This window comes from Anarrhichthys ocellatus, unplaced genomic scaffold (genome assembly GCF_004355925.1).
Source record: "Anarrhichthys ocellatus isolate YVR2014 unplaced genomic scaffold, GSC_Weel_1.0 scaffold88, whole genome shotgun sequence".
NCBI classification, from domain to species: domain Eukaryota; kingdom Metazoa; phylum Chordata; class Actinopteri; order Perciformes; family Anarhichadidae; genus Anarrhichthys; species Anarrhichthys ocellatus.
Window position 1 is genome coordinate 752,058 of NW_022280118.1, and position 12,445 is coordinate 764,502.

The 12,445-nt window shown below is 41.5% G+C and overlaps 1 protein-coding gene across 2 annotated transcripts in view; it reads left to right on the forward strand.

Moving 5' to 3' along the window:
- Positions 1–1,873: 1,873 nt before the first annotated feature.
- The window catches only part of frem1b (Fras1 related extracellular matrix 1b), a 52,786-nt gene continuing 42,214 nt past the window's right edge, over positions 1,874–12,445 (forward strand). The window contains exons 1-6 of one of the 2 annotated variants that reach the window (XM_031875300.1): positions 1,874–2,014; positions 4,565–4,744; positions 8,455–8,825; positions 8,916–9,010; positions 10,325–10,584; positions 11,300–11,499. In XM_031875300.1, the coding sequence (XP_031731160.1) occupies positions 8,601–8,825; positions 8,916–9,010; positions 10,325–10,584; positions 11,300–11,499 (780 nt within the window). In that variant the 5' untranslated portion in view covers positions 1,874–2,014; positions 4,565–4,744; positions 8,455–8,600. The remainder of the gene's footprint in view (positions 2,015–4,564; positions 4,745–8,454; positions 8,826–8,915; positions 9,011–10,324; positions 10,585–11,299; positions 11,500–12,445) is intronic. The other variant, XM_031875299.1, reaches the window with a different exon arrangement.

Consider the following 12,445-nt stretch of genomic DNA (forward strand, 5'->3'; position numbering starts at 1 on the left):
CCCGAGGAAGGGTTGCACGCACCGAGACCTGTCCATCACCATTGACGATACCGTGGTGACGCCAACTCGGACTGCGAGGAACCTGGGTGTGACCCTGGATGACCAACTGTCGTTCTCAGCAAACATTGCATCGGTTACACGCTCCTGCAGATTCCTGCTCTACAACATCAGGAGGATTCGCCCCTTCCTCACTGATGAGACGGCGCAGGTGCTAATCCAGGCTCTTGTCATCTCCCGTCTGGACTACTGCAACTCTCTACTTGCCGGAGCCCCGGCGTCGGTCATCAGACCGCTGGAGCTTGTCCAGAAAGCTGCAGCTCGCCTGGTGTTCAATCACCCCAAGTTCTCCCACACAACTTCCCTTCTCCGTTCTCTACACTGGCTACCTTTAAGAGCACGCATCTAGTTTAAGACTCTGGTGCTAGCCTACAGGGCAGTGAAAGGAACAGCTCCTTCCTATCTCCAGGCCATGGTCAAGCCCTAAACCCCCGCCCGACCACTCCGCTCTGCTGCCTCGGGGCAATTGGTTGCCCCATCGCTCAGAGGTCCCTACGGCCGATCGACCCGGTCGCGGCTGTTTTCTGTCCTGGCCCCTCAGTGGTGGAATGATCTCCCCACTGACGTCAGGACAGCGGAGTCCTGCCCATCTTTCATCAAGCTGAATACACACCTCTTCAAGAAGGCCTACCCTGAGCCTTCTACTTAGCACTTACTTAGCATTTATTATATTCATACTAGTTTGTGGCACTTATTGCATTTGTTTGTTTCTGCACTGTACTTTGGCTCTGGTTTATGCTCTTAGATGCTTGTTTGAAGAAAGGAGATGCACTTATGACTTCTGGTGACTAGTAGTTCTCTTGAAAACCGATGTTGAATACACTTATTGTAAGTCGCTTTGGATAAAAGCATCTGCTAAATGACTGTAATGTAATGTAATGTCCTTTTACTTGACCTGAGTCTTTTTCTTTTCATGCCTCTTTAAGATTCAACTCGACCAATCTGTAAATGTAATATTGAACCTTTTACTCATATACATTTGTCTCACAGCTTTTGTTACTTTGCAGATTATTAATACAAAATATATCTTGACAGAAATTATGATGTATCATTGTAGATCTTCCCACAATTATTGTCATTGAGTCAGATCAGAAAAAACTTTGTTTTTTATCCCTCGGGAAACTGTTGTGCAGAAGTAAAGAGTAAAGTGTGCAAATAATACAAAATATAAACAATAAAGATTATCAATAAGGTGCAAAAACTACATGCACACACTGCCCGAAATGTGAACAGGTTAACAGTAAGGTGGTAACCTGAGGTGGAAATATGTTGGATGAAAATATGAGAGTGACATCCGGGTTGAAGAACATGTCTTTTTAAAGCTCAGTTCTGTCAACTTCAACTCATGGGATCTCTTGTTTTTTATTTCAGTGAATGTGATCACACAGTCCCTTTTTGTTATCGTGTTTACACAATGGTACAACAGCAAACGGGAACTTCTCAATCACATGAGGTCATCAGGTAGTTCTGGTCCGATGGGGTCCGGCTCTGTGATGTAGGTCGAAAACGAGAGCAAACAGTGGATTTTCACATGTATCTGCGTCACAGAGAAAGAAACAAAGCCAGACAGTGAGGCTGGGGGCTGTAAAAATAAAAGTCCTGGAAACCTCTCAGCACATTTCCTGTCTGCTCTCTCTCTCTCTCTCTCTCTCTCTCTCTCTCTCTCTCTCTCTCTCTGGTTTTTGGCTTGAGGACAGGCTGAGGAAACTCGCTCGCCCTTTGTTCTCCCTATCTCACACTTTACCCCCTCCCTCTCTCTCTCTCTCTCTCTCTCTCTCTATCTCTCTCTCTATTTCAATGTGTTATTGGATGCCAGACGTCTTGGGGTGACGTCGAGCTGTGGAATAGAGGGGAGGGGGTGCTGGCAAAGCGTGAAGTGTGTGTGACAGCATTCCTCTTCCTCTGAGCGTGTGCAGGAGGTGAAGAAGACGAACAGAGAAGCTCCAACAACTTGGAGGTAGGTGCCAACCAGCTTTCACACTTATGGCTGTTGCTCTCTCATGCCTCGAACAGGCCTTGAAAAAAAATCACAAACTAGAGGAAAAATAGGGGATTTTCTTCTTTTCATTCTCTTATGGCTTCTTCTGTAAAACACTCGTAAAACACACACGTTCATGCGAAGTGTGCTCCTCCAGTTTGACAGGCTGAAGATATGATTAGAGCAGCAGGAGTTCAGCGGAAACTTTCTCCGCAGTGTTTTGTTGCAGTTCTGTAGGGAGACCTGTGGACCTGCATGTCCTCACTATGATAAACAGATAATGTATGGACAGATAAACTCTCTTTATGGAAAGTCACTGTAAGGATAGATAAAGTCATTGTGTGGACAGATAAAGTCACTGTACTGATGAATAAAGTCACTGTACTGATGAATAAAGTCAGTGTGGACAGATAAAATTCCTGAACCGACAAATGAAGTCACAGTACTGACAAATAAAGTCACTGTACAGACAAATAAAATCACTGTACGGACAAATAAAATAACTACAGACAGATAAAGTCACTGTACGGACAGATAAAGTCACTGTACGGCCAAATAAAATCACTGTACAGACAAATAAAATAACTGCAGACAGATAAAGTCACTGTACGGACAAATAAAGTCCCTGTACGGACAGATAAAATCACTGCAGACAGATACAATCACTGCAGACAGATAAAGTCACTGTACGGACAGATAAAGTCACTGTACGGACAAATAAAATCACTGTATGGACAGATAAAGTCACTGCAGACAAAAAAATGTCACTGTACAGACAGATAAAATCACTGCAGACAGATAAAGTCACTGTACGGACAGATAAAGTCACTGTACGGACAAATAAATTCACTGTGCGGAGAGATAAAGTCATTGTTCAGACAGATAAAATCACTGCAGACAGATAAAGTCACTGTGCGGAGCGATAAAGTCACTGTACAGACAGGTTAAATCACTGCAGACAGATAAAATCACTGTACGGACAAATAAAATCACTGTACAGACAGATAAAATCACTGCAGACAGATAAAGTCACTGTGCGGAGAGATAAAATCACTGCAGACAGATAACGTCACTGTACGGACAAATAAAATCACTATACGGACAGATAACGTCAGTGTGCGGACAGATAAAATCATTGTATGAACAGATAAAGTCACTGTGCGGACAGATAAAGTCACTGTACGGACAGATAAAATCACTGTACGGACAAATAAAATCACTGTACGGACAGATAAAATCACTGTGCGGACAGATAAAGTCACTCTACGGACAAATAAAGTCACTGTGCGGAGAGATAAAGTCACTGTTCAGACAGATAAAATCACTGCAGACAGATAAAGTCACTGTACGGACAAATAAATTCACTGTGCGGAGAGATAAAGTCACTGTACAGACAGATAAAATCACTGTAAGGACAAATAAAGTCACCTACTGACAGATAAAGTCACTGTATAGAGAGAAGTACAGTATGGACAGATGAACTCATGGAAAGATTAACCCACTGGACAGATAAACTCACTCTATGAAAAGACAAACTCACTGAATGGACAGATATCTCACTATTTGGACGCCCACTGTATGGGGGTGGCGGTGGCTCATTGGGTAGAGCGGGTCCTCCTTTAAACAAGGTTGGGGAATTAGATCCCAACCCTGACTGTCTGATGTCAAACTGTCCTTGAGCGAGACACTGAACCCTACATTGCTATTTGGGTGCTTTATAGCAGCCCACTGCTTCGAAAATATGACCTGTATGTATATGTAATAAATATCTAATAATAATACGCACAAACCGATGAACTCACAAATAGACAGATGAACATACAACCACATAAACATTTGTACAAGCAGATGAACACACATACAGACATGAACTCATGAATAAGCAGATAAAAACAAATATCCAGATGAACTCAAGAATATACTCCTGTAAACAGATAAACTCATTGTACACATTAAACAGAACAGTATGGTTTAAAATAGAAAGATTAGTTAGCGATAAAACACAATTATAGCAAGTTTAGTTAACTTTATTGGCCCAGACCAGCCAATAGAAATATTTTTTAAAAGCAAGCTGATGGTCAAGATTGTAGTAGATATACGTATATTGTGGCTGTTGTTGTTAATGTAGATATAGTAGCAGTAATTCCAGAAATACCAGAGGCAATTTGTAAAGTTGCAGTAGCAGCAGCAACTGTATAGCAATAGCTGTTTTGGCTTTAGAAGTTTTTGTTCTGTCTTTTTATGTGCTGTTGTAATTGTTATAGTTTAAGTATCCCTTTTTTTAGTGAAGAGTCTTGTGCTGCTTCGCAGTTTAAAAACATGAAAATCTGGATTTGAAACTAAATACTCGGTATGTTTGGAATGCAAGTAATCCAATTTTAAGGTTTTTAAAGTTGGGCACAGCTAGAACCTGTCAGCATCCATGTTCAAAGGCCCGTGTGGGTCTGACGGTGGTCGGATCTGAAGTTAATTATCATGTTTCATTCAGAACCGTGTCAGTTCTCCTCAGACAGTATGTTTCCCATTCAGCAGCAGTGAGTCACTTCCAGCCGTCGCTGCAGCTGGCAGATCATTTAACAGACGTCCTGCCTCAGCAACAAGTTCTGCTGTTCGGATCCGATGCTCAATCACTTCTGCGGAGACGGACACCAATCCGGCTGTGCAGGTTGAGATTGGGAAGTGAGTTTCTCTTGGAGAGACAGCAGGGATGTAAGTAGAGAAATGTCTTTGTTTTAATCTGTTTTAAGAACTTCTGTTGACTCTTTATTCTACAAAGGCTTTGTCCATTGTGCTAGGCTACGACCAAACGTACTATCACAAACTAAACAACCTAAACTGGGTGTTAAACAACACCCGAACTGTGCAAGAATCTAACTCCCATGCTAGCAGCTCAGTGAGCCTGTACTTGCCTAAATGCTAAGAGGAAAAGACAGGTTCACAAAAATCAAAGGGATTTATCCTCCGGGGATCATAACTGTACACAATTGCATGGCAATTCGTCAACCACGCTTTTTGAACTATCTGGGTCTTAAGTTCTAGTTCATGCCAGTAAATCTACTGTTTAAAATAAAAACATCAAAAACACGGGCGTCGGAAACAAACCCAATGCTTTACATAATTAGAAAGAAGAAATTAATCTCACCAATCTCATGTTTAAATCAAAACCAAAAACGTGTCTCTCAATACTGTCGTCTTTGGCTCTGAATGTGGAGGAGTGACATAGAGACACCGTATACGGCTCTGGTAGCAGCAGTGACCTGTCAATCACAGTAAGCCCCGCCCTAAAGCATACCCTGCTTTATGGTCTGTTTGACTCTAAATGGACCATAAGTTACTAAATGAACATCATGCTGTATTGAAGAAGACTTGAAACTAGAGATTGAGACCATAAACTCATGTTTACAATGTTTACTGAGGTAATAAATCAAGAGAGAAGTAGAGTCATTTTCTCATAGACTTCTATACAATCAGAGGAGTCGCCTCCTGCTGGTCAGTAGAAATAATGCAAGTTTAAGACACTTCAGCATCGGTTCATTCGGAGGTTGCCGCCTTGTTCAAACTGCAGGCAAATCCGATTTGTTTGTCGAATGAGATCTTTACAGACGGCCCAAACTATTATTTGCAAGTGATCAGACGCTTGGCGTCAAATAGTTGTTGAGGTAAACGTCTGGACCAATATGGTGGACCGACCAACCAACTAACAAGCGTAGATCATAACATTAGAATGATTTATAATTCTGCAATAGTTATGAAGACATTTAATAAAATACCTTAAAAAATGCTTTCCATTGTAGAGTCCTGTTGTATATCAGCAGCCATCCATTCTTTCAATTGGTAGATCAGCGGTTAGATCCCCAGCCCCTCCAGTCCACAATGAGGGCACCTTGCATGGTAGCATGTGTATGAATTGTGTGAACGGGTGAATGATGACATGAAGTGTAAAGCTGTCGGAAGACTAGAGAGGCGCGATAAAAATAGTAGTCGGTTTGCTATTTACCTGAGCGGACCCAGCTCCAGTTACACTGCGCATATGCCATACCCCAAAAGGTCCAGATTGAGAAAATCTCCTTGTGCAAAGGTCCGGAACATTACAATAATATCTAACTTGCGCTTTTTAGCACCATATATATACAGTATATTCAAGAAGCCTTGTAGTAGTAACAACGTCTCTGTGTAGTCAACAACTGCCAAATCAAAAAGAAAGTGCAGGTTAAAATAGAAGCGCTCCGTCAAAATGTATAAATGTATAATTCTCAATTATCCATCAGTTATACGTCCGGTTCTGGATAGGACAGCGGTCCACCTATTAGTGACCCCTGCTCTATATGACCTACATGAGTAAACAAGACCACAAGTGATAAGCTTGACTACTTCTATATAGATTTCCTTAATGCTTGTCATCGGTGCCACCGGGTCGGATTCTGCGAGAAATCCTCTGGCGCCGACCAGCCCACCCTGGACAGACCCAGATCCGGCTCCGCTGCTGCCTTCGACCTGCAGCAGCAGGTCCTCCACCGGCCAGGAGCAGAGCTTTGCTTCGCTGCTCCACCTGACCCCGCTAAAAGCCAACATTGACACCACACTACTGGAAACCCAGGTCGTATTGCTGAGCCCGCTGGAGGGATATGAGGCACGGGAAAACCAGAACCAGGACAGTGTGGGGCCGTCTGTCAGACCCTGCTGCAGTAAAATGAAATGTTTTCAAAAGGGACCACAGTTGTGTCGGAAACACAACTGCTTTTATCGCTAAAATCAACCCAAAATGAATGTACCTCATAGTAGCTTCAAGTACCTGAGTAAGTGTACATTTACGTTACAGTTACATTAACTTATAAGTTACATTTCAACACTACATACAGTTTATAGAATATCTCAATTATTCTGGCAAAAAAAGCAACACCACAGTGAAAGACATGCATAGAGGTACAGGTACTGGTTTGAATCCCAAATCCAAGGCAAAACTGAGTCCTCAACAGCACGTTCACAAAGTTCCACAGAGCTGCAGTCACACACACACACACACACATACACACACACACATCCAGCTGAAAACCTCAAACTAATGAAGCGACGCTCATCTGGCTGGATGGGAAGTGACACACCGGCTCCAGTTGGTGCCCTGCTTTGATCCTGAAAACACCCCCTGCCTCCCCCTTGCCCTCCCCCCCCGCTCCACCCCGGTCCCATGCCATTTCCAGCACCTCTGCGGGTCACGCAGCTTAACCCCTTGTTTCCTGCAGTGGGCCTTAGTTTTGAAGTGAAATGGAGGGTGAAAGCGTTTTCTGGCTGGGAGTGTGAAGCAGCACACGGGGGGTGAAGAAGCCGGGCTGGACAGCTGCATGCTGGGATTTTTTTCTTTATGGGTTTGAAGGACTGAGATAGCTTTTTGGTGTTGGCTATGGGCAGTCGTGGGGATTCAGAGTTGCAGCTCATCCTTTTTTAGCAAGAAAGAGTTTTAGGGGGTAGATGGTGATGTCAGAGAAGGTTCGGAGCTGTTCAGGAGTTTGAGTTATAAGTATCACCGGATTCAGTGTTGAGGGGAGAACTGTGAGTGTTGGAAGAGGTCAAGGGTCAGGTTTACAGCTGTGTTTCTCAGCTTTTCAATGGATCAAATTCTAAAATTGGAATTGCCTCATTTTGTTTTAACTTCAAGCTCCACAAAACAATAGTTGTTTTTTTTATATTAAAAGTGACTCAAATATATGAAGTGAAAGGGGGGGAAGTGTTTCTCTGCAGCTCTACGGAGCATTTCAACTCCTACTTTTATTTTGTCCTTTTTATTTCCTGTCTGGTTCAGTCTCAGCATTTTCATCGAACAAGCTCTGATGACACTACCAACTAAAAAGAGAACGACTATTTATCATAAGTTCATCAGGTGTGTCGATCATGCTTCCCTGTTTCTGCTTGGTGTATCTGTAGGCAGCTGTTTGCTAACAAAACTACTTTAAAAGGTGATGAAACGTCAGTGTTTTCTGTCTCCAAGTGGAGTGAAGTTCTGAAAACACTATGCCTAATCGATGTTCTAACAACACATATGGTCAAACGTTCAGATAAAAGAGAAAAAATAGAAAATAATTGCAGCGTTTAAGTCTCCGATAACCTGACAGATTCATGGATCTGTTACTGAAATTGGAACTCACTGTCTCATTGGTTTCTGAAAACACACAACGCAGCATTCTGAGCTTCCAGTAAACTGGCTAAATTCATAATTATACAATTTTCCCCCCATTTTGGCAGCACAAAGCTAAAACTGAGAATTGCTTTCCAGAGTGGATAAATGCAAAATGAACTGCTGGGGTACAGATGAATCAGAAGCCACTGAACTGTTTCCCTGTTGTGAAAGAAGTAGTGGAGATACTCTGAATTGTAATTGTTATTTCTTAATCACGTTCATTTAAACTCTCCTCTGCGGGTTCCAGTGACACTATACAAAAGAAGAAGAGGATGCGGGTCACAGCAGACTGAATGGAAGACGCCTCGGCCTTCGTCCTCCATCGACTCGCTTTGCTCCAGAACACAACTTCCCACGCAAACCTGTGCAACAAGAGAACCTCCCTGATCCAACATGGCTGCTGTCAGTGCTGTGCTGCTGCTGTTGCTGGCGGCAACGACGTCTGTCTGCGGCGGGAGTCTGGTGGCGGTGAACTTGGGCGTGGAGGTCGCGAGGGGTCGGTCGGTGTTCGTCACGGAGAGGCAGCTGAAGATCAGCGTGGGCCCCACTGCAGACTGTAAGGTGGAGGTGGTGATGAACGAACCCGTCACTCAGAGGGTGGGGAGGCTGACCCCGCAGGTGAGGACACACCTGCTGTAGTTCTACAGCTACACGTGAACTGAACCAGTCCAGTGGTTTTACTGGTGTTTGGTTCTGTGGGGTTTGCAGGTGTTTGACTGCAGCTTCCTAGAGGACGAGGTGAAATACGTCCACGACGGCAGTCCTCTGCTGGATGAGGACACAGTGATGCTGAGAGTCTACAGGTCAGTTAGCAACCGTTAGCATTAGAAGCAGTTCTACTAGCAGTAGTAATGCAAGTAAAACTAGGTTTCATTTAACAATTCATTAATTTAATTATCATGTGAGATCATCAGAAATACAGTTTTTCCCCCCAAAACATATTTGTTTGTTTAACACTGCAGAACTGTTTAAAAATAATTTGAAGCATCAAGAAGGTTCCTGTTTTAAGACTGCAATGAAGTAATTCTCTTGATTTATAATAATATTGATGAACTTTATTTACAGTATGAAGGCCTAGCACAATTGCAAAGTGTTTTACAGTAAAACGACAAAATAAACAGAGAAAAACTTTAAAATGCAGTGAAATAATCAGATACAATTAAATAATATAAATGGAAATATAAAGACAAGAAAAGAAAAATGGAAAAAAATGGAAAGAAATTATAGATTTCAACAAAAGTTAAATAAATGAACAATTAAATCAAATAGAAAATGAAGAAATATTAAACCAAGCGGAGGCTGGATGTTGGCATGTCTCCAGAAAGATTTGATTTATCGGGATTCAATTCTTAAAGACTCAGAAACATCAGATAAATACCAATGTTGCAGATTTATATATATGAAAGGGTTTCATGGAAATGACCCCATTGAAACTCAAATATGTAAACAGCTATCATCTATGCGACTGAAAATAACCTTTATGTTTATTTTTTTAACATCATAATTTACACAAAACATTTAGCTCAAATGGTCACTATTCATGAAGAAAAGGCCCCGATCAGAGATCAATCTTGGGATTAAGAATTGATATTGGATAATACAGATGGAAAGATAAGTTAATGAATCAATATCTTTTCTATTTTTACATGGTTCTATTTAAGTATTAGAAAGCAAAAATAATGCAGAACTGCGAATGAGTTTATGATTATGCACCCGAGACAAAGTACTTCAAAAGATGATAAAAAGTTTGCACTGCAAATAGAGGTTTTACAAGACATTTATCCCTACAAATATGTGTATTATCTGTATTATGTAATTGTCACCAGTTTCTTTAAAGGAAGACTTCCATGAAAATCTATCAAACACTTATCCTGTTGGCCTTTTGTAGATTTGAAAAGTGTCTTGAAAAGTTTGTATCTGCAGCTGAAATCGGCTTAGATTTTCTATTTTACTGGAGCAAAAAATAGAAACTGTACAAACTTTTTAAATTGCCAGATCAGCTCTTACCGGCCGTGTATTCAACTTCACTATGTGAAGAAACAGTGTGTTTGGAACAATACATTGAAACTAAACCCAAATGAATCTCTTTTAACACGCTGGGTGGTGTCCCTGTGAAGGTTCACGTCCTCGGACACACTGGTGGAGACGGTGGTTCTGCCGGTACGGGTGGTGGACTCGGGGTCCGGCGTGGTGGAGCTGGGCAGCGCTCCACTCGTGGTCCCTCTGTTCTATGGTTTATCCAACGCCATCGACAGCTCCGTCCTGAACATCCGGACCACGGCAGACCTGGTCTGCATAGTCAGGCTGATGACCACCGACACCAGCGTCCCGGCTCTGGGTCAGCTGGTGAGGGAGGAGGACTCCACACAGAGGAAGGGTACGTCGCAGTACTGGTTCAAGGTCTGGTTTATTGAATGGCTTTTAAACCACTAAATATATTTCCTATTTGGCCGACAGATGGCCTCAAACACAACTCTGGTCAACAGTAACCATAGTAGTTAGTAGTTAACTTTCCTGTAACTAATGAAGTTACAAAATATGACAAATTGAATTAATATATATTTTTTCAATTATTTTATTATAAAAGTATTGTTTAATTTTTTTTAAATTGTGAAACAATACAACATTACATCGCTGACATAAATTGGATCGATACATGGATGTGAGCAACTCTGGGATAATAATAATAATAACAATAATAATAAATTGTTTTACAGTAAAACAACAAAACTTAACCAAGAAATGGTCAAATGATCTGAGAGAAAATAAGAATATAAGAAAATACAAAAAATAATATGAAAACAATGAAAAATATAATTTTTTTAAACAAAAGCTAAATAAACCAAAGATTTAATAAAAATTAAAAAATAAATCCAATAGAATGTGGAAAAAAAAATTAATTTGTTATTTAGGAATGTCTACAAATTTGAAAGAATTTAAAATAAATAAAATAATGATTAGAAATAAAATACTGAATGTTAACAAGGATGCTTTTGCGTATATTTGATGATTTCTGCATGCACAAACTTAATCTGATGCTGCTGCATCTCTGCAGCTTGATTCCACTCCAATCGTCTGTTGTCCTCCATCAGGCAGAGAGACGGCGGCGCTCTGTCCCGGGAACAAACCCTGTCGTCACGACACCAAGGAGGTTCGTTTCCTCAAAACCAGCTGCCATGATTTCCTGAGCTCCGGTCTGAAGTACCAACACCTCAGCCCTCCGTCACCGGAGATCGACTACATCCCCATCAGGGTGGAGCTGAGGGAACAGGGTACCAGGGCTCTGCTGGAGGTACAGGCAACATTTGCTTCCCTTTTGATCGCAGTGTAGGAAATAGTGTGCCGGAGGGAAAACAACTAATGGCAACGCTACTCAAAGGTGCTTGAATTGAACAAAGGCGATACACTGCAGCTTCTGTCCTATCCAAGTCGGATGTTTTCCAGGCGAGATTAACGTCTGAGAGGTTTATTGGCAGTCGAAAGGTGACATCCCACTTTTTCACGTTATCAGCTCTGTGGAAGTGGAAGGAAGCTGAGCAGGAGGTTGTGGAGGAGTTTAAAATGCACCAAAAACGAACCCAAATGTCAAAACGTCCCTTTGTTAGCACATAAACAGTGTTTCTTTTTTAACAAAGACTTGTCATTTCTAACACGTCTGATTGGCTTATTCTACCACCACGAGTAACAGCAAAAGTTGTGGCAGCATGTGTTGATTTCTAAGTAATACATGTTGTGTTAAAACATACACCACCGTTGAAAAGTTAGGAATCAGCAGTTGTATTGATGTTTTCCCTTCTTTCCTTCACAAAGAACTATTTTAACGGAGATAAAAAAATAAAATAATTCAAACTTTTTTAAATTCAAAATCTTTAAAATTAACTAATTTTAAATAGTTTTGGCCCTAAAAGTAGAAGAATGAAATTATTCAAACTTCCAATTAGTCCATGTCCCCACAGCGTTGCATGACGAGAGGAGAATACTGTTTTTGATTTTGTTTCCAGAAAAGCATCAGTGACCCTCCATCATTATTAAACCACAAAGGTGCAGTTGGGCTCCAAATATAGAGTCAGTCTCTCTGCTGTCTACTCAGAGGTTAAATTGAAGAGGCTTAAACTGTGATTTGTTCAGCTGACATTCCACTAGTGCTAACCCTACACTAACCTTCTGTTTCTATTGGGAAGTTTGAAGAACAGCTTGAAGATACAGTTACAGCGTAGAACCAAAGGGTTGCTATGTAT